The sequence below is a fragment of the Scyliorhinus torazame genome, chromosome 11 (assembly GCF_047496885.1).
Source record: "Scyliorhinus torazame isolate Kashiwa2021f chromosome 11, sScyTor2.1, whole genome shotgun sequence".
NCBI classification, from domain to species: Eukaryota; Metazoa; Chordata; class Chondrichthyes; order Carcharhiniformes; family Scyliorhinidae; genus Scyliorhinus; species Scyliorhinus torazame.
The window spans coordinates 111675954-111698772 of NC_092717.1; the positions used below are offsets into that span (position 1 = coordinate 111675954).

General features: G+C 48.1%; 1 protein-coding gene across 4 annotated transcripts in view; it reads left to right on the forward strand.

Annotated features, from left to right (window-relative positions):
- Positions 1 to 22819, forward strand: part of arfgef1 (ADP-ribosylation factor guanine nucleotide-exchange factor 1 (brefeldin A-inhibited)) — a 362892-nt gene that overhangs the window by 159814 nt on the left and 180259 nt on the right. For 2 of the 4 annotated variants that reach the window (XM_072467619.1, XM_072467621.1), the window contains 2 exons: positions 5469 to 5576; positions 6011 to 6198. In XM_072467619.1, the coding sequence (XP_072323720.1) occupies positions 5469 to 5576; positions 6011 to 6198 (296 nt within the window). The remainder of the gene's footprint in view (positions 1 to 5468; positions 5577 to 6010; positions 6199 to 22819) is intronic. The other 2 variants (XM_072467620.1, XM_072467623.1) reach the window with 1 other exon arrangement.

Sequence of the window (22819 nt, forward strand, 5' to 3'; positions counted from 1 at the left end):
ACCTTGTCAAAGGCCTTACTGAAGTCCATACAGACAACATCCACTGCCCTACCTGCATCAATCATCTTTGTGACCTCCTCGAAAAACTCATCAAGTTAGTGAGACACGACCTCCCCTTCACAAAACCATGCTGCCTCTCACTAATACGTCCATTTGCTTCCAAATGGGAGTAGATCCTGTCTCGAAGAATTCTCTCCAGTAATTTCCCTACCACTGAAGTAAGGCTCACCGGCCTGTAGTTCCCTGGATTATCCTTGCTACCCTTCTTAAACAGAGGAACAACATTGGCTATTCTCCAGCCCTCCGGGACATCACCTGAAGACAGTGAGGATCCAAAGGTTTCTGTCAAGGCCTCAACAATTTCCGCTCCAGCCTCCTTCAGTATTCTGGGGTAGATCCCATCAGGCCCTGGGGATTTATCTACCTTAATATTTTTTAAGACGCCCAACACCTCGTCTTTTTGGATCTCAATGTGACCCAGGCTATCTACACACCCTTCTCCAGACTCAACATCTGCCAATTCCTTCTCTTTGGTGAATACTGATGCAAAGTATTCATTTAGTACCTCGCCCATTTCCTCTGGCTCCACACATAGATTCCCTTGCCTATCCTTCAGTGGGCCAACCCTTTCCCTGGCTACCCTCTTGCTTTTTATGTACGTGTAAAAAGCCTTGGGATTTTTCTTAACCCTATTTAGCCCTGACAAATGCCTCCTTTTTCTTTTTGACGAGGCCTACAATATCTCTCGTTATCCAAGGTTCCCAAACATTGCCGTATTTATCCTTCTTCCTCACAGGAACATGCCGGTCCTGAATTCCTTTCAATTGACACTTGAAAGCCTCCCACATGTCAGATGTTGATTTGCCCTCAAACATCCGACCCGTGTCCTCCCATAGTACAGCTGTGATATCCTCCCTAACCAGTAGCGCAACTCCGCCACCCCTTTTACATCCCCCTCTATCCCGCCTGAAACATCTAAATCCTGGAACGTTTAGCTGCCAATCCTGCCCTTCCCTCAACCAGGTCTCTGTAATGGCAACAACATCATAGTTCCAAGTACTAATCCAAGCTCTAAGTTCATCTGCCTTACCCGTAATACTTCTTGCATTAAAACATATGCACTTCAGGCCACCAGACCCGCTGTGTTCAGCAACTTCTCCCTGTCTGCTCTGCCTCAGAGCCACACTGTCCCGATTCCCTAGTTCTCCCTCAATGCTCTCACCTTCTGACCTATTGCTCCCGTGCCCACCCCCTTGCCATACTAGTTTAAACCCTCCCGTGTGACACTAGCAAACCTCGCGGCCAGGATATTTATGCCTCTCCAGTTTAGATGCAACCCATCCTTCTTATATAGGTCACACCTGCCCCGGAAGAGCTCCCAGTGGTCCAGATAACGGAAACCATCCCTCCTACACCAGCTGTTTAGCCACGTGTTTAGCTGCTCTATCTTCCTATTTCTAGCCTCACTGGCACGTTGAGATTACAACCCTTGAGGTCCTGTCTTTTAATTTTCTGCCTAGCTCCCTGAACTCCTGCTGCAGGACCTCATGCCCCTTCCTGCCTATGTCGTTAGTACCAATATGTACAACAACCTCTGCCTGTTTGCCCTCCCCCTTCAGGATGCCCTCTACCCGTTCGGAGACATCCTGGACCCTGGCACCAGGGAGGCAACATACCATCCTGGAGTCTCTTTCACGTCCACAGAAGCGCCTATCTGTGCCCCTGACTATAGAGTCCCCTATTACTATTGCTCTTCTGCGCTTTGACCCTCCCTTCTGAATATCAGAGCCAGCTGTGGTGCCACTGCTCTGGCTGCTGCTGTTTTCCCCTGATAGGCTATACCCCCCGACAGTATCCAAAGGGGTATACCTGTTCGAGAGGGGGACAACCACAGGGGATTCCTGCACTGACTGCCAGCCCTTTCTGGTGGTCACCCATTTCTCTGCCTGCACCTTGGGTGTGACCACATTTATATAACTGCTATCTATGATGCTTTCCGCCACCTGCATGCTCCTAAGTGCATCCAATTGCTGCTCCAACCGAACCATGTGGTCTGTGAGGAGCTCCAGTTGGGTGCACTTTCTACAAATGAAGCCAGCCGGGATGCTGAAAGCCTCCCGGACCTGCCACATCTCACAGTCAGAGCACTGCACCCCTCTAACTGACATTGCGTCAATTAATTAGTAAATTAAAGTTAAAAGTTAAAACATTTTTTTAAAATGTTACTGTTAACTATCTGTTTCCTAGCACTAGATTTCTACTATAAATGTGAAAGCTAAATATAGTATCTCCGATCTCTGGCTTAGATAACCCTCTAAATTATAATTAAGTAATTATGTTTAATTAGTTAACCAATGCTTAATTTTTTTAATTTAGTGTAGATTCCCACCCCGCCACTCAGGTCACAGCTTTTCTGTGATGGCACTTCAGTCCCCCCCCCCCCCCCCACACCCCACACACACACACACACACACACACACACACAGTTTGAAAAGGTAATAAAAGTAAAAATGAGTAAAAATCACTTACTTACCTTCTGAGGGTCTCAGATGTTCTCAGGTTCTCTCCTTGCTGATTAAAAGTTACAGGCCAGAAGAAAGAGAGCGAACAAAACAGTTGGGAAAAAGCACCTTCTCCCACTCTTCACCGAATTACCTCACTGCACCAAATTACCAAGTTTCAAATTCTCCCTCTGTCTGTGTCTCACTCACTCAGGCTGTGTCTCTTTGACCTGCGCAACGCTTACTAAGTGCGCTTTCTGTCTGTCTTTTATACAGACTTTAGGATGACTCCCACTCCTTAAACTTCAAAGAGAAGAATACAATGTGTACCTTTGTGCCCCTAAACAGGCCTCAGGTGACTGCCAGATAACTGCCTCTCAGCAATTAGGGTGGGGGCAGCTTCAGCCAATCAGACACTAATCTACACTGCACATACTTGAGAAATTCATCACCTTGCTGATGTACAAGTCTGCTTGTCCCAATCTATATGAAAATTAAAATTCATTGTGAAAACCTCCCTGCCTTTGCTACATGCTTGCTTTAAATGACTTCACAGCTGCTCCCAGGGAGCCTATACACAACTCCCACAAAGTATTATATTTTCTCTATTTATTAGTTTTACCCATAAAGTCTCAACTGCCTGCTTATTTCTCATTACATCCTCTTATAATTTCAAATGATTTCATCCTTATTCACTAAGGTTAGTCCTCCCCCTCTACCATATAGTCTATCTTTCCTGTACATCTAAACATTTGGTATATTTAGTTTTCAGTTGTGACTGTCTTGCAGCCATGACTCTGCAATGGCACACATGTCAGTTCTACGATTTGTTACATTTCATGTTTGTATAAAGAATGCCTACTTGGGCCACATAACCGAACCCATCATTCTGCTATAATATTTTACTCTGATATTTCTTATTTCTTTGTCCTGATTTAAGTATCTTACATTTTATAGTTTTCCTATTACTATTGGACCAGTGAAAGCGGTTGCAAAAGGGACGCATTGTAAATAGAGTCCAATGCACAATTTCTGATTATTAGCCTAATGTTCTACATTTTGTTTGTTTTCAGGCTATTATACTACCTTTTAACCTAATCTTCCTCCTCCACTTACTATTTAAAAAGTTTTGTGAGGACCAAATTTATCATTGCCCCTTGAACCCTGTTCCAAGCCTGGTTCAGTTGAAGCCAGTCTCCATGGTATGGTTCCATCCTGTTCTAATACTGATTAAATGACCCATGAAATAGAGTCCCTTTTTCACATAACCACATCTTCAGCCGCATGTTAATCTCATTAAACTGCTCATCAGTTTGCATGTGACTTGGATAATCCAGCAATTAAAATTCAGAGATTATAATCCTTGAGGTCTTGCTCTTTAATGTAACTGCAAGGTCCTGGCAACGTCCAAACAAGATACCTTGCCTACTCCCTATATTGTTGGTCGCGACATGAATCATAATGATGGGATTTCCACCCCCCCCCGCCCCATTTCTTCAATATCCTTTCAAGCTGGTTCAAGATGTCCCTCACCCTGGGAAATAACCATATGAGACTCTTGATTCTGCTTCTCTTTCCCACTAATTACTGAATCCCCTACAACTACCACATTAAGTTTCCTCCCTCCATGTCTGGCTGCCCTTCTGACAGTTTTTCATCTTTACGCTTTCAGGTAACAAGTGCATTGTCCCTGTTAGATAGGATCCATTTCTACAGATCCCTGTTCTCTATTTCACCTAGGTTTCCCTTATTTGTCCACTACATGCCATGCCAACCCAATTTTTAACCTGAATCTCTGCAATGCTTTGTGTCAAATTCCCAACTTACACACTCTATTTACAATGCGCCCCTTTTGCAACTACTTTCACTGGTCCACCAGGAATAATTACTCTGAAAACATCTAAAATATATTTTGAGTGGAAGAATCAATTTTAAAAATAAAATTAAGGTAAACACCGAAAGTGTCTTTATAATTTTTAAACAGGTGCTAATGCATTCTCATTAAATTAAATTAAATTGGAAAAAAGCTGAAATGACTTCTCCAGAATTTTAATGATTGGTTTTAAGAAAATCGTTTACAGACATTTGATTGTATTTGAAGATGGTCTTTTGTTCTTTGATGTTAGCACCCATTTGCTTATACCATTTCTTTTTGCTGCCACTTTCTGAAGTGTTATAGCTATACTGATACTTCAAGCCAACAGTATGCTGCAATATTTAATAACCATTGATTTGATGGAGAGCTATTGGCGTGGGAGTTAGGGGCACTGCTGCAGTGACACTTGTTTGCTTTTTTTTGGCAATACAAATCCTGGAGTGTGTATACATCCAAACCCAATTTAAATCTGCAGCAGTCGACAGGTGTTTCAAAACCCTTGTGCCATTTTCTATTTCTGGGAGGAGGTACCTTTGTTATATTTTGCATAATGTTATCCAGGTTGTGTGGTATATATCAGTAAGTATGGTGGTGGATAGATCATGAGCTGAAATTATACATTCCTGCAAACCGTTAAATATGTGTAACTTTCAATGTGAGCTTAGATCTGCCTTTTGCTAAATTTAATAGTACTGAAGAGGATTCCTTATCTGCAGAAAGAGACATCAGTAAGCAAAAATTTCTTGCCGACAAGCAGGAAACTGTTAATGTCACAGGTTTCAAAGTGTCATAATTGTATGTTCTGATGAAGCTTTGTAAGTTACAACTTGGCTGTCATGTGATGGCTCCACAGTCAGGTTTTCCAGATAGTGCAAGTTGAGACTGAAATCTCAGCACAGCTTTATTTTTTGGGCAAGGGGAAAGTGTTTTATCCATTCAAAATTTAGGAACACGTGGTTGAACTACAGTTTTCACTGAGTGATGGAGAGCTATTATCGTGGCAAAGGATTTCCGTCATAATGTTTTGCCAAATAATTTGTTTGTTTTACTTTTGATTTCCCCCCCCCCGCCCCCGTTTTCTTCCTTCAAAGGAACTCTCCCTACCAGGCATCTGGGAGGATGGGACGATGTGGGCTTTGGACCTCCCCACTACCATCCTCAATGCTGCTGTGATTGGCCAGTAAAAAGTGCAGTTGAAGGTGGGTGAGGCAGTGCCAGTTTTTCCTACCCCTCCTTCAAAAAATATATTTTTTAAAAACAGGCTGGGCTGAAACTCAACCACAATTTTGAGTCAAGACAGCAGTTGTCAAATTCTGAAGTTGCAGTAGCTACACTTGACTATTAGTTGGGTTTTAGTTTATTGACTATTTTTGGAAGTCGTCGTTAGCTGCGATATTTAGAAAAGCTTTAAATTGCTTCACACTATCTCAGCATGTTGAAATCTTATTTTCTATGTAGATCTGATTTTTGAAGTTAATGTACATGTTAGTAATTTAGTACCATACAATGATTTTCTTTATAACTATTGTTCCTCATTTATTAAATTCTACTGACATATATTTTCATCAAAGTGATGCCCAGTCCCTGAAAAAATATTTTTTTTGAAACGTTTAACTGAAATGTTATCTTTCAGATTCAGAAGAGAAGACAGGTGGGAATGATTGTTCTGAAAGCACTACTGGCACACTAGAAGATGAAAGTGTAACAGTCAGTGACACAGATAATGTTCATTCGAATGGAATTCCAGGGACTCCAATCTCTGTGTCATATACCCCATCACTAACTGATGACAGATTGTCCGTTTCATCCAGCGACACTCAGGTGATGCCAAATAAAAGATTAGATTTATCCCTTTTCATGGAAGTTGACGAGTTTTAAATTTATGTTTTGGGGCAACTATTGTTGGGTACTAACTTTTTGCAGTTGAAGTTAATAAGATTATCAACTTTAAATCAGAGCTGGAAAATAGATTTTCTGATTTCATAAAATCATTGTCATTCTGGTGACCACATGCAGTCTAGTTTTCCAGTACCCAAACCCATTTGGAAATTCATAATTGTCACAAATAAACCACTAATCAGTTGAGATGTAATCATGTTTTGATACCTCAATATATATGTATAATTGACTGAGGAACTTGCTTTTTAAAAGATATTTGATTTACTGTTTTGGCAAGTCAGAGATTTGTCGGGTAACACTCCCTCGTGCTTAGAGCAATGACTTGTACCAATTACTTTATTAAAAATTTAGATATCCAATTATTGTTTTCCAAGCAAGGGGCAATTTAGTGTGTCCAATCCACCTAACCTGCACATCTTTGGATTGTGGGTATGAAATCCACGCAGACACGGGGCAAATGTGCAAACTCCACACAGACAGTGACCCGCGGCCGGGATCAAACTCGGGTCCTCAGCGCCGTAGGCAGCATTGCTAATCACTGCGCCACCATGCTGCCCATACCAATGACTTCCCAGGGTACTAAAAAGATGGCGAGGGAAATTGCAAATGCACTCGTGATAATTTACAAAAATTCACTAGACTGGGGTGGTCCAGGTCTATTGGAAATTAGCAAACGTGACACCACTATTTAAAAAGAGAGGTAGGCAGAAAGCGGGTAATTATAGGCCAGTTAGCTTAACTTCGGTAGTAGGGAAAATGCTGGAATCTATCAACAAGGAAGAAATAGCGAGGCATCTGGATGGAAATTGTCCCATTGGATAGACGCAGCATGGGTTCATAAAGGGCAGGTCGTGCCTAACTAATTTAGTAGAATTTTTTGAGGACATTACCAGTGCGGTAGACAACAGGGAGCCAATGGATGTGGCATATCTGGATTTCCAGAAAGCTTTTGACAAGGTACCACACAAAAGGTTGCTGCATAAGATAAAGATGCATGGCGTTAAGGCCTAAGTAGATAGAGGATTGGTTAATTAATAGAAAGCAAAAAGTGGGGATTAATGGGTGTTTCTCTGGTTGGCAGTCCGTAGCTAGTGGTGTCCCTCAGGGATCCGTGTTGGGCCCACAATTGTTCACAATTTGCATAGATGATTTGGAGTTGGGGACCAAGTGCAATGTGTCCAAGTTTGCAGACGACACTAAGATGAGTGGGGAAGCAAAAAGTGCAGAGGATACTGGAAGTCTGCAGAGGGATTTGGATAGTTTAAGTGAATGGGCTAGGATCTGGCAGATAGAATACAATGTTGACAAATGTGAGGTTATCCATTTTGGTAGGATTAACAACAAAATATTTAAATTAAAAAATATATATATTTTTATTCGCCTTTTTCACATTGTCTCCCAAATTTACACCCAACATTAAACAATAATCAGTAACGAATGCAATGTCAAGCCCCATATCAATAACAACGATCCCATCCTCCCACCAAACATCCAAACATTAGCCCGCATGTTAACATAAACAAATGACAAAAAGGAATCCGGAATCACCCATAGTCACCATTAACACATACAGGGCCCTTCCCCTCAATGCTCCCAGACCCCCCCTAATGTTCGATGTAGTCCAATTCTCGAAAGTACATAATGAATAACGCCCATGAATTGTAGAACCCTTCCATCCTTCCCCCCCAGTTCAAATTTGACCTCCTTGAACGTCAAGAATTCCAGCAAGCCCCCCGCCACGTTAGGGCATCTCCACCCTAACAGGAATGGGGCTGTTTAGCACAGGGCTAAATCGCTGGTTTTGAATGCAGACCGAGGCAGACCAGCAGCACGGTTCGATTCCCGTAACAGCCTCCCCGAACAGGTGCCGGAATGTGGCGACTAGGGGCTTTTCACAGTAACTTCATTTGAAGCCTACTTGTGACCATAAGCAAATTTCATTTCATCCACCTTGGGCTGATCATCGAGGCGAAGGCTACAACGTCTGCCTCCGCACACGTTTCCAACCCTGGCTTGTCCGACACCCCAAATATGGCCTCCCGAGTGCCTGGGTCCAGTTTCACGTGCACCACTTTAGAGATTACCCTAAAAACCTCCTTCCAGTTATCCTCCAGCTTTGGACAGGACCAAAACATATGAACGTGGTCAAGATCAGCCTTCACCCTCTCCATCAAACTAGAAATGTTGTACCTACGAAGCCCCCCCCCCCTCCACCCATCAATCCAGAGCAACCTGCACATCAGGATTCTAAAGTGAGGGAATACGAAATGGCATTCTTCTCCCCCCCCCCCCCCCCCCACCCCTGGCCCACCCCTGGCCAGGACACCACAAAATATTCACTCTTGTCTGGATCTAATTTATACCCGCGAAAGACCCAAACACCCGAATAAGCTCCAGTATTCCCCCTATTGACACACTCTGTTGTGATACGTATAATAATAAGTCATCAGCATATGGGCAGCATGGTGGCACAGTGGTTAGCACTGCCGCCTCACGGCGCCGAGGTCCCAGGTTCGATCCCGGCTCTGGGTTACTGTCCGAGTGGAGTTTGCACATTCTCCCCGTGTTTGCGTGGGTTTCATCACCACAACCCAAAGATGTGCAAGGTAGGTGGATTGAACATGCTAAATTGCCCCCTTAATTGGAAAAAATGAATTGGGTACTCTAAATATTAAAAATAAAAACATTTTTTTTTATTTTTTTAAATTCATCGGCATATAAGGACACCCTATGCTCTATCCCCACCCCTATATCCCTTTCCATACCCCCAAACCTCTTAACGCGATGGCCAATGGCGAGTGCAAACAGCAGGGAGGACATAGGATATCCCTGTCTAGTCCCACGGTTGTTATGGGCCAGGGTTTAGAGAACCCCAAAGTGTATCATGGAGTTCCCCTGACCCACGACTTTTACTAGATTGTGGTATGGGGAGCACACGGCCCACTCTACAGGTGTAGTGCAGCAGAAATTTAAAAGTATTTTTTAAAGCAAAACAATGTTTTTTCTATGAACTCAGTTAACTTTTTTAAAACATACAGTGAACATCTTAGCACCCATCAATTCAAATACACCCCCCAAAGAATGCAACACTCAAGTAATCCTTAAACTTTCCTTTTAACATCCATAAGACAACAGAACCCTTTGTATAGAAAGACATCAGGTTTAACTTCACTACTGAGAACAGTTACCACGTTGAAGTCACCAAATGATCTAGAGATGTTCTTTAGATTGCAGAGAGATCAAAATTACACCTTCTTTGGCTGGCTTCAACTCCAACACTAAAACGAAACCAAAAAACACAGACACACCCAAGCTTTTCCTCAAAACGAAACTAAAAAGCAGAGCCAGAGCTCAGCTCCACCCACACTCTGACATCACTGCAGCCACTTGAGCAGATAAATATTTCTTAAAGTGACATTCCCATGGCACGGTGGAGAGGAAAGTATTCCGAGCTGATGTTATTTGTGTGGACACTGGCCTTGGCTCCTTATATAATAGCTTTACCCAGTCCACAAATTTGGGTCCAATCCCAAACCGCTCCAGAACTGCCATCAAGTACCCCTATTCTACCCAGTCAAACGCTTTCTCAGCGTCCCATACCACAACCACCTCTGTTTTTTCCCCCTCCGCTGGTGCCATAACCATGTTCAATACCCTCCTAATGTTCGAAATGAGCTGCCTCCCTCTCACAAACCCCATCTGATCTTCACCCATCACCTTCGGAAGGCACTCCTCCAGCCTACCCGCCAGTACCTACGCCAATATCTTTGCGTCCACGTTTAAAAGTGATATGGGCCTATACGACCCACACTCCTTATCTTGCTTAAGTAACAGGGAAATCGATGCCTGCCCTAAAGTTTGTGGCAACAACCCCTTCCCTATCGCCTCTTCAAACATCCCCACCATCAGGGGTGCCAGCTTATCATTGAATTTTTTATATTATTCCACCGGAAATCCATCCGGCCCTGCCTCCTTTTCCGACTGCATCCTCCCAATCGCATCTTTTATCTCCTGCTCCACTATCGCCCCTCTAATGTAGCCCTGTCCCCCTCCCCTAACCTCGGGTACTCCAGCCCATCTGGAAATTCCTGCATCTCCCAGCCTCCCCCAGGTGGCTCTGACCTGTACAACCTCTCATAGAATTCCTTAAAGACATTGTTAATCTGATTTGGAGCTACCACCAACTTCCCTGCCCTGTCCTGCACCTGGACAATTTCCCTTGCCGCAGCCTCCCTCCGGAGCTGATCTGCCAACATACGCCCAACCTTGCATTCATGCCTGTAAACTGCCCCTCTTGCTCGCTTCAATTGGCGTACCGCCTTCCTGGTGGATAGTCGATCAAAGTTCACCTGTAGTTCCTTCCTCTTTTCCAACTTCGCTGGGTCCCTATATTCTGCATGCCTCCTGTCTACCTCCAGCATCTCACATATTACCCTCTGACGTTCCAACCTCTCCTCTTTGTCTAGCCTCGCCTTGAACGAGATCACCTCACCCCTCACCACTGCCTTTAAAACCTTCCAGACAACCGCCTTTGGCACCTCTCCCATGCAGTTAAAACCTACATATTCCTCGATTATTTTTCAATTTTGTTACAGAACCCTCGGCCTCCCAACAGTCCCACATCTAACTTCCACCCTGGTCTCTGTACCACCCTCTTCTCCAGTACCATATCCACCCAATCTGGAGCATGATCTGATATTGCAATTGCCGAGTACTCCGACCCTTTATCCCCAGCTAGCAGCGCCTTCCCCACCATTTAAAAAGTCGATCTGGGAGTACACCTTATGGACCGCTGAGAAAAACGAGTACTCCCGTTCCCTCGGGTGCAGAAACCTCCAAGGGACCACCCCTCCCATTTCCACCATTAGCCCAACCAGCACCTTTGCCCCCCCTTGACGGGACCAGCGAGCGCAACCACCTTCTTCATCTGGAACTGTACCCATTTGCTGACCGTTACCGCTACCCCTCGAGTCCTTCCGTCAAATCCAGAGTGAAACACCTGACTAACCCAGCCCTTTTTAAGTCTCACTTGATCCTTCACCCTCCAATGAGTCTCCTGCAGCATTGCTACATCGGCCTTCAAACTTTGAAGATGCGCAAGCACCCTTGACCTCTTGATTGGGCCTCCCAACCCCCTTACATTCCACATGACAATCCTAACTGGGGGTCTCTCATCCCCCTCCACCCACCCCCTTCTTATCCACCATGACCATACCACTGGGCACTGCCCCATGAGCCTGACCCGTCCCTTGCCATTATTAACACCGACCCCCCCCCATGCACTTCCCCTCGAAAAAATCTCACCCAGTATTGATCCTCTTCTCCCCACCCCCCCTGCTCGCCTCGTAGGCCAATCGAAACCTGCTACTCCGGTTTCACTGTCCGCAGCTCTCCTCTCACCTCACCTCCGTTCACTAGCCGACTTTAGTAAGCTAGTGCAGGTGGTCCCCCCCCTCAAAAGGAACGCTCCCCCCCCCCCCCCCCCCCCCCCCCCCACCCAGCCCCAGAAGAAAAAGAAAAACAATCTAACCCATACAATTTAATAAAATAACACAACATATAACTATTGCAACAAATAAAAAGGAACAAAAATGCCAATCAAACCAAACAAAAACTTAAACTCTATAACAATGTGAAGTCAAGCAAGTTACAATACAGGTCAGTGAAAAGAAAGTTACAACATTTCCAGCTCCCCAATCACAGTCCACGATCCCTCTTCGAGCTCCACTCCTCACTTCTGTCCCAAGCCTTCTCCCTTCATGAACGCCTCAGCCGCCTCCACCGTTTCAAAATAAAAATCTTTGGCGTTGTACGTCACCCTCAGCTTTGCCGGGTATACCATACCAAATCGCAGTCCCTTGTTTTACAGTGCCGTCTTCACTCGGCTGAACGCCGCTCGTCTCTTTGCCAACTCCACCGTCAAGTCCTGGTAAATCCGAACTCCAGCACCATCCCACTGCATCTCTCGCTTCTGCTTCGCCCAGCTTTAAAAAAAAAAAATATATTTATTAAAGTTTTGACACAATTTTTCTCCCGTACAAACAATGACCCCCCCCCCCCCCCCCCCCCACCTCGTACCAAAAAAAACGAGAAATCGCGCAGAGCAAGATATATACATGGCAAAATGATATATTTACACAGCTTTGTACACTCACCCGTAAGTGCCAGTTTCCCCAACCCTTCATCATGTTATCTCTTGCTCATCCACCCTCCCAGACAGTCCCCCCTTTCTCCCCCCCGCCCTCCCAGGACGTCCCCCCGTCCCCCCCAAGGTTGCTGCTGCTGCTGACCGACCTTCCTCTAAACATATGGACATGGTTCGCCGGGCTCCCTGAGCACCTTCCACATCTGTCCTCTACCCCAAAGAACCTACTCAGCCTTGCCCCCATCAAGTGCACTCTGTGGACCACCTTAAATTGTATCAGGCTGAGCCTGGCACACGAGGAGGAGGAATTAACCCTACCTAGGGCATCAGCCCACAGACCTTCCTCGATCTCCTCCCCCAGCTCCTCCTCCCATTTACCCTTCAACTCTTCTACCAGTGCTTCCCCCTCTTCTTTCAACTCCTGATGTATTTCCGACACCTTGCCCTCCCCGACCCATACACCCGAGATCACCCTATCTTGAACTTCTTGTGCCGGGAGCAACGGGAATTCCCTCACCTGTTGCCTCACAAAAGCCTTCACCTGCATATATCTAAAGGCATTTCCCGGGGGTAACTCGAACTTCTCCCCTAGGCTCGCAAACGTCCCATCGATGAACAGATCCCCCATTCTTCCAATCCCCGCCCGATGCCAGCTCTGGAACCCCCCCGTCCATCTTCCCCGGGACAAACCGGTGGTTACCCCTGATCGGGGACCACACCGATGCTCCCATTGCACCCCGGTGCCGTCTCCACTGGCCCCAGATCCTTAGCGTTGCCGCCAGATTTGCTGCCCAGTAGTAGCTCCCCAGGTTTGGCAGCGCCAACCCTCCTCGGTCCCTACTGCGTTCCAGGAATCCTCTCCTTACTCTCAGGGTCTTATTCGCCCACACAAACCCCATAATACTCCTGCCTACTCTCTTAAAAAAGGCCTTAGTGATCACGATGGGAAGGCACTGAAACACACGCAGAAACCTTGGAAGGACCACCATTTTGACCGACTGCACTCTACCCGCCAGCGAGAGCGGTAGCATGTCGCATCTTTTGAAATCCTCCTCCATTTGCTCCACCAACCTCGTCAGATTCAGTTTACGTAGGGTTCTCCAACTCCTGGCTATCTGGATCCCCAGATACCGAAAGCTCCCCTCCACCCTCCTCAGCGGTAGGTCCCCTATCCCTCTTTCTTGGTCCCCTGCCTGTAATACAAAGAGCTCACTCTTCCCTACATTGAGCTTATAGCCCGAAAACTCTCCAAACTCCCTTAGAGTCTGCATGACCTCCACCATCCCCTCCATTGGATCCGCCACGTACAGCAACAGGTCATCTGCATATAGCGACACCCAATGCTCTTCTCCCCTCGGACCACCCCCCTCCATTTATTAGACTCCCTCAATGACATGGCCAATGGTTCGATCGCCAATGCGAACAACAGGGGGGACAGGGGGCACCCCTGCCTCGTCCCTCGGTACAGTCGAAAGTACTCCGACCTCCGCCGGTTCGTCACTACACTCGCCATCGGGGCTCTGTAAAGGAGCTTAACCCAATTGATAAACTCTACCCCGAACCCAAACCTACGCAGCACCTCCCAGAGGTACTCCCACTCTACTCGGTCAAAGGCCTTCTCCGCGTCCATAGCTGCCACTATCTCCACCTCTCCCTCCTCCGATGGCATCATTATCACGTTTAAGAGCCGCCGCACATTGGTGTTTAGTTGCCTTCCCTTTACAAATCCCGTCTGGTCCTCGTGGATTACCCCCGGGACACAGTCCTCGATCCTCGTGGCCTGCACTTTTGCCAGCAACTTTGCATCCACATTGAGGAGCGAGATCGGCCTGTACGATCCACATTGCAGTGGGCCCTTGTCCCGCTTTAGGATCAAAGAAATTGTCGCTTTCGACATTGTCGGGGGCAGGGTCCCCTCCTCTCTTGCCTCATTAAAGGTCCTCACCAGTAGCGGGGCCAACAGGTCTGCGTACTTCCTGTAGAACTCCACCGGGAATCCGTCCGGTCCTGGGGCCTTCCCCGTCTGCATGCTCCCCAAACCCTTGCTCAGCTCCTCCAACCCAATTGGTGCCCCCAAACCAGCCACCTCTTGCTCTTCCACCCTCGGGAATCTGAGCTGATCTAGGAATCGTCTCATCCCCTCTTCCCCCGCTAGGGGCTGGGATCTGTACAGCTCTTCATAAAAGGCCTTGAATACCTCGTTTATTTTCGTCGCACTCCGAACCATGGCTCCCCTTCCATCTTTGACTCCCCCTATTTCCCTCGCTGCCATCCTCTTACGGAGCTGGTGTGCCAGCATCTGATTAGCCTTTTCCCCATACTCGTAGGTTGCCCCCTGCGCTTTCCTCCACTGTGCCTCTGCCTTCCCTGTGGTCAACAGGTCAAACTCCGTCTGGAGCCGTCGTCTTTCCCCAAGTAATCTTTCCTCCGGGGCCTCTGCGTATCTCCTGTCCACTCTCAAAATCTCCCCCACTAACCTCTCCCTTTCCATACCCTCTGTCTTCTCCCTATGAGCCCTAATGGAAATTAGCTCTCCCCTGATCACCGCCTTCAACGCCTCCCATACCACCCCCACCCGCACCTCCCCATTGTCGTTGGCCTCCAAGTACCTTTCGATACACCCCCTCACCTTCCCACACACCACCTCGTCTACCAGCAGTCCCACATCCAGCCGCCACAACGGGGGTTGGTCCCTCTCCTCTCCCAGCTCCAGTTCCACCCAATGCGGGGCATGGTCCGAAACGGCTATAGCCGAATACTCCGTCCCCTCCACCCTCGGGATGAGCGCCCTACCCAGAACAAAGAAATCTATCCGGGAGTAGGCTTTGTGTACATGGGAGAAGAAAGAAAATTCCCTGGCCTGCGGCCTTGCAAACCGCCATGGGTCCACTCCCCCCATCTGATCCATAAACCCCCCTAAGTACCTTGGCCGCTGCCGGCCTCTTTCCAGTCCTTGATTTGGAGCGGTCCAGTGCTGGATCCAACACTGTATTGAAGTCCCCTCCCATTATCAGGCCTCCTATCTCCAGGTCCAGAATGCGCCCCAACATGCGCATGTGGGGGGGACGACTTACCAGGGGTAAGCCATGGGGTACGGGCCTCTGGCACGGAGTCTGTCCCTGTTGCTCAGAAGGGAAGGGGGGAGAGGAGCAGAGCATTAGTAATTGGGGACTCTATAGTCAGGGGCACAGATAGGAGATTTTGTGGGAGCGTGAGAGACTCACGTTTGGTATGTTGCCTCCCAGGTGCAAGGGTACGTGATGTCTCTGATCGTGTTTTCCGGGTCCTTAGGGGGGAGGAGGAGCAGCCCCAAGTCGTGGTCCACATTGGCACTAACGACATAGGTAGGAAAGGGGACAAGGATGTCAGGCAGGCTTTCAGGGAGCTAGGATGGAAGCTCAGAACTAGAACAAACAGAGTTGTTATCTCTGGGTTGTTGCCCGTGCCACGTGATAGTGAGATGAGGAATAGGGAGAGAGAGCATTTAAACACGTGGCTACAGGGATGGTGCAGGCGGGAGGGATTCAGATTTCTGGATAACTGGGGCTCTTTCTGGGGAAGGTGGGACCTCTACAGACAGGATGGTCTACATCTGAACCTGAGGGGCACAAATATCCTGGGGGGGAGATTTGTTAGTGCTCTTTGGGGGGGTTTAAACTAATGCAGCAGGAGCATGGGAACCTGGATTGTAGTTTTAGGGTAAGGGAGAATGAGAGTATAGAGGTCAGGAGCACAGATTTGACGTCGCAGGAGGGGGCCAGTGTTTAGGTAGGTGGTTTGAAGTGTGTCTACTTCAATGCCAGGAGTATACGAAACAAGGTAGGGGAACTGGCAGCATGGGTTGGTACCTGGGACTTCGATGTTGTGGCCATTTTGGAGACATGGATAGAGCAGGGACAGGAATGGATGTTGCAGGTTCCGGGGTTTAGGTGTTTTAGTAAGCTCAGAGAAGGAGGCAAAAGAGGGGGAGGTGTGGCGCTGCTAGTCAAGAGCAGTATTACGGTGGCGGAGAGGATGCTAGATGGGGACTCTTCTTCCGAGGTAGTATGGGCTGAAGTTAGAAACAGGAAAGGAGAGGTCACCCTGTTGGGAGTTTTTTATAGGCCTCCTAATAGTTCTAGGGATGTAGAGGAAAGGATGACGAAGATGATTCTGGATAAGAGCGAAAGTAACAGGGTAGTTATTATGGGAGACTTTAACTTTCCAAATATTGACTGGAAAAGATATAGTTCGAGTACAATAGATGGGTCGTTTTTTGTACAGTGTGTGCAGGAGGGTTTCCTGAAACAATATGTTGACAGGCCAACAAGAGGCGAGGCCACGTTGGATTTGGTTTTGGGTAATGAACCAGGCCAGGTGTTGGATTTGGAGGTAGGAGAGCACTTTGGGGACAGTGACCACAATTCGGTGACGTTTACGTTAATGATGGAAAGGGATAAGTATACACCGCAGGGCAAGAGTTATAGCTGGGGGAAGGGCAATTATGATGCCATTAGACGTGACTTGGGGGGGGATAAGGTGGAGAAGTAGGCTGCAAGTGTTGGGCACACTGGATAAGTGGGGCTTGTTCAAGGATCAGCTACTGCGTGTTCTTGATAAGTATGTACCGGTCAGACAGGGAGGAAGGCGTCGAGCGAGGGAACCGTGGTTTACCAAGGAAGTGGAATCTCTTGTTAAGAGGAAGAAGGAGGCCTATGTGAAGATGAAGTGTGAAGTTTCGGTTGGGGCGATGGATAGTTACAAGGTAGCGAGGAAGGATCTAAAGAGAGAGCTAAGACGAGCAAGGAGGGGACATGGGAAGTATTTGGCAGGAAGGATCAAGGAAAACCCAAAAGCTTTCTATAGGTATGTCAGGAATAAGCGAATGACTAGGGAAAGAGTAGGACCAGTCAAGGACAGGGATGGGAAATTGTGTGTGGAGTCTGAAGAGATAGGCGAGATACTAAATGAATATTTTTCGTCAGTATTCACTCAGGAAAAAGATAATGTTGTGGAGGAGAATGCTGAGCCCCAGGCTAATAGAATAGATGGCATTGAGGTACGTAGGGAAGAGGTGTTGGCAATTCTGGACAGGCTGAAAATAGATAAGTCCCCGGGACCTGATGGGATTTATCCTAGGATTCTCTGGGAGTCCAGGGAAGAGATTGCTGGACCGTTGGCTTTGATTTTTATGTCATCATTGGCTACAGGAATAGTGCCAGAGGACTGGAGGACAGCAAATGTGGTCCCTTTGTTCAAAAAGGGGAGCAGAGACAACCCCGGCAACTATAGACCGGTGAGCCTCACGTCTGTAGTGGGTAAAGTCTTGGAGGGGATTATAAGAGACAAGATTTATAATCATCTAGATAGGAATAATATGATCAGGGATAGTCAGCATGGCTTTGTGAAGGGTAGGTCATGCCTCACAAACCTTATTGAGTTCTTTGAGAAGGTGACTGAACAGGTAGACGAGGGTAGAGCAGTTGATGTGGTGTATATGGATTTCAGCAAAGCGTTTGATAAGGTTCCCCACGGTAGGCTATTGCAAAAAATACGGAGGCTGGGGATTGAGGGTGATTTAGAGATGTGGATCAGAAATTGGCTAGCTGAAAGAAGACAGAGGGTGGTGGTTGATGGGAAATGTTCAGAATGGAGTACAGTCACAAGTGGAGTACCACAAGGATCTGTTCTGGGGCCGTTGCTGTTTGTCATTTTTATCAATGACCTAGAGGAAGGCGCAGAAGGGTGGGTGAGTAAATTTGCAGACGATACTAAAGTCGGTGGTGTTGTCGATAGTGTGGAAGGATGTAGCAGGTTACAGAGGGATATAGATAAGCTGCAGAGCTGGGCTGAGAGGTGGCAAATGGAGTTTAATGTAGAGAAGTGTGAGGTGATTCATTTTGGAAGGAATAACAGGAATGCGGAATATTTGGCTAATGGTAAAGTTCTTGAAAGTGTGGCTGAGCAGAGGGATCTAGGTGTCCATGTACATAGATCCCTGAAAGTTGCCACCCAGGTTGATAGGGTTGTGAAGAAGGCCTATGGAGTGTTGGCCTTTATTGGTAGAGGGATTGAGTTCTGGAGTCGGGGGGTCATGTTGCAGCTGTACAGAACTCTGGTACGGCCGCATTTGGAGTATTGCGTACAGTTCTGGTCACCGCATTATAGGAAGGACGTGGAGGCTTTGGAGCGGGTGCAGAGGAGATTTACCAGGATGTTGCCTGGTATGGAGGGAAAATCTTATGAGGAAAGGCTGATGGACTTGAGGTTGTTTTCGTTGGAGAGAAGAAGGTTAAGAGGAGACTTAATAGAGGCATACAAAATGATCAGGGGGTTGGATAGGGTGGACAGTGAGAGCCTTCTCCCGCGGATGGATATGGCTGGCACGAGGGGACATAACTTTAAACTGAGGGGTAATAGATATAGGACAGAGGTCAGAGGTAGGTTCTTTACGCAAAGAGTAGTGAGGCCGTGGAATGCCCTACCTGCTACAGTAGTGAACTCGCCAACATTGAGGGCATTTAAAAGTTTATTGGATAAACATATGGATGATAATGGCATAGTGTAGGTTAGATGGCTTTTGTTTTGGTGCAACATCGTGGGCCGAAGGGCCTGTACTGCGCTGTATTGTTCTATGTTCTATATGCGCTTCATGAATCCTGCATCATCCCAGTTCAGGGCGTATACGTTTACCAACACCACCCACGTCCCTTGCAGCCTACCGCTCACCATAACATATCGCCCTCCATTGTCCGCTACAATAGTCTTGGCCTCAAATGACACCCGCTTTCCCACCAATATTGCCACCCCTCTATTCTTTGCGTCCAGTCCCGAGTGGAATACCTGTCCTACCCATCCCATTCTTAGCCTGACCTGGTCCGTCACCTTCAGGTGTGTCTCTTGGAGCATGGCCACGTCCGCCTTCAGTTCTTTAAGTACGCAAACACTCGAGCCCTCTTCACCGGCCCATTCAGGCCCCTCACATTCCACGTTATCAGCCGGATTGGAGGGGCTCTCACCCCCCCACGCCCCGCCGACTAGCCATCTCCTTTTCTGGGCCAGTCCCGTGTCCACGCCTCCCTCATCCTCCAGTCCCCCAGAGGGGGGACCCCCGCCCCGACCACCTCTTCTGTGTCCCATTCCCTTTCGGCCATGCAGCAGCAACCCTTTTTCCCCCCCTTCCCCCCCCCCCTCCCCCCCTCCCCTCCACCCCCGCTAGACCCCTGTCTAGCTTTTTTGCTCCCCCATGTCACTCCCGTAAGTCAGCTGACGCCTGCTGACCCCGACTTCCCCCGCCGTCCCATTGACCTCCCCGCGTGGGAGTCTCCCAATCCATATGCATTCCTTCGTCCCCCTTCCCGCCTTTCCAAAGCCCGCTCCGCCCCTTCTGCCGCAGTTCCTGTCGCGGCCTTGTCTCTCTCTCCCCCAGCCATTTAACATTTCCTGCGTGTGATTGGCCCCCTATATACAACAACCATCACACATCAAACCCCAAAACATCCCCCCTACCCTCACAAACCCTCAGTTAGAGTCCAACTTTTCGGCTTGTACAAAGGTCCACGCCTCTTCAGGCATTTCAAAGTAATAGTGTTGGCCCTTGTATGTGACCCACAGTCGCGCTGGCTGCAGCATTCTGAATTTCACTTCTTTCCGGTACAACGCCGCTCTGGCCCGGTTGAAACCTGCTCTCCGCTTTGCAACCTCCGTGCTCCAGTCCGGGTATATTCGGATCTCTGCATTGTTCCACTTAGTGCTCCGCTCCTTCTTGGCCCATCTCAGGGCCCACTCTCTGTCCGTGAACCGGTGGAACCTCACCACCATCGCCCTTGGCGGCTCATTTGCCTGGGGCTTCTTCGCCAACACCCGATGTGCCCCGTCCAACTCCAGCGGCCTCGAAGGGGCCTTCGTGCCCATCATCGCCTCGAGCATCGTGCTCGCGTATGCCCCAGCATCAGCCCCCTCCAATCCCTCGGAGACCCAGGATTCGCAGATTCTTTCTCCTCGACTTGTTCTCCAGGTCTTCGAGTCTTCCCGCCCACCTCTTGTGTAGCGCCTCGTTCTGCTCCACTCTCACCGCCAGGCCCACAAGCTCGTCCTCGTTCTGACTGACTCTTTTCTGTACCTCCTGGATCTTAGCATCGTGAGCCTTCTGGGTGATCCCGAGTCCTTCAATTGCCGAAAGCATAGGCGCCAACATCTCCTTTTTTTTAAATTAAATATTTTATTGAAAATTTTTGGTCAACCAACACAGTACATTGTGCATCCTTTACACAATATTACAACAACACAAATAACAATGACCTATTTTACAAACAAAAAATGAATAAATAATGAATAACAAAAATGAAAACTAGCCCTAATTGGCAACTGCCTTGTCACAAGTAACACTCTCCAAAAATATAATTTAACAGTGCAATATATAATTATCTGTAGCAACGGCCTATACATACTATACAGTATATATTAACAACCCTGAGAGTCCTTCTGGTTCCCCCCCCCCCCCCCCCCCCGATCCTGGGCTGCTGCTGCTGCCTTCTTTTTCCCATTCCGTCTATCTTTCTGCGAGGTATTCGACGAACGGTTGCCACCGCCTGGTGAACCCTTGAGCCGACCCCCTTAGGACGAACTTAATCCGCTCTAGCTTTATAAACCCCGCCATGTCATTTATCCAGGTCTCCACCCCCGGGGGCTTGGCTTCTTTCCACTTTAGCAATATCCTGCGCCGAGCTACTAGGGACGCAAAGGCCAAAACATCGGCCTCTCTCGCCTCCTGCACTCCCGGCTCTTGTGCAACCCCAAATATAGCCAACCCCCAGCTTGGTTCGACCCGGACTCCTACTACTTTTGAAAGCACCTTTGTCACCCCCATCCAAAACCCCTGTAGTGCTGGGCATGACCAAAACATATGGGTATGATTCGCTGGGCTTCTCGAGCACCTCGCACACCTATCCTCCACCCCAAAAAATTTACTGAGCCTTGCTCCAGTCATATGTGCCCTGTGTAATACCTTAAACTGAATCAGGCTTAGCCTGGCACACGAGGACGACGAGTTTACCCTGCTTAGGGCATCAGCCCACAGCCCCTCCTCGATCTCCTCCCCCAGCTCTTCTTCCCATTTCCCTTTTAGTCTCCCCTTCGTCCCTCATTTCCCTATATATATCTGACACCTTACCATCCCCCACCCCTGTCTTTGAGATCACTCTGTCCTGCACCTCTTGTGTCGGGAGCTGCGGGAATTCCCTCACCTGTTGCCTCGCAAAAACCCTCAGCTGCATATACCTGAATGCATTCCCTTGGGGCAACCCATATTTCTCGGTCAGCGCTCCCAGACTCGCGAACTTCCCATCCACAAACAGATCTTTCAGTTGCGTTATTCCTGCTCTTTGCCACATTCCATATCCCCCATCCATTCCCCCCGGGGCAAACCTATGATTGTTTCTTATCGGGGACCCCCCAAGGCTCCAGTCTTTCCCCTATGCCGTCTCCGCTGTCCCCAAATCTTCAGTGTAGCCACCACCACCGGGCTTGTGGTGTAGTTCCTCGGTGAGAACGGCAATGGGGCTGTCACCATAGCCTGTAGGCTAGTCCCCCTACAGGACGCCCTCTCTAATCTCTTCCACGCCGCTCCCTCCTCCTCTCCCATCCACTTACTCACCATTGAAATATTAGCGGCCCAATAATACTCACTTAGGCTCGGTAGTGCCAGCCCCCCCCTATCCCTGCTACGCTGTAAGAATCCCTTCCTCACTCTCGGGGTCTTCCCGGCCCACACAAAACCCATGATGCTCTTTTAAATCCTTTTTAAAAAAAGCCTTCGTGATCACCACCGGGAGGCACTGAAACACAAAGAGGAATCTCGGGAGGACCACCATCTTAACCGCCTGCACCCTCCCTGCCAGTGACAGGGATACCATATCCCATCTCTTGAAATCCTCCTCCATCTGTTCCACCAACCGCGTTAAATTTAACCTATGCAATGTGCCCCAATTCTTAGTTATCTGGATCCCCAGGTAACGAAAGTCCCTTGTTACCTTCCTCAACGGTAGGTCCTCTATTTCTCTACTCTGCTCCCCTGGATGCACCACAAACAACTCACTTTTCCCCATGTTCAATTTATACCCTGAAAAATCCCCAAACTCCCCAAGTATCCGCATTATTTCTGGCATCCCCTCCGCCGGGTCCGCCACGTATAGTAGCAAATCGTCCGCATACAAAGATACCCGGTGTTCTTCTTCCCTAAGTACTCCCCTCCACTTCTTGGAACCCCTCAACGCTATCGCCAGGGGCTCAATCGCCAGTGCAAACAATAATGGGGACAGAGGGCATCCCTGCCTTGTCCCTCTATGGAGCCGAAAATATGCAGATCCCCGTCCATTCGTGACCACGCTCGCCACTGGGGCCCTATACAACAGCTGCACC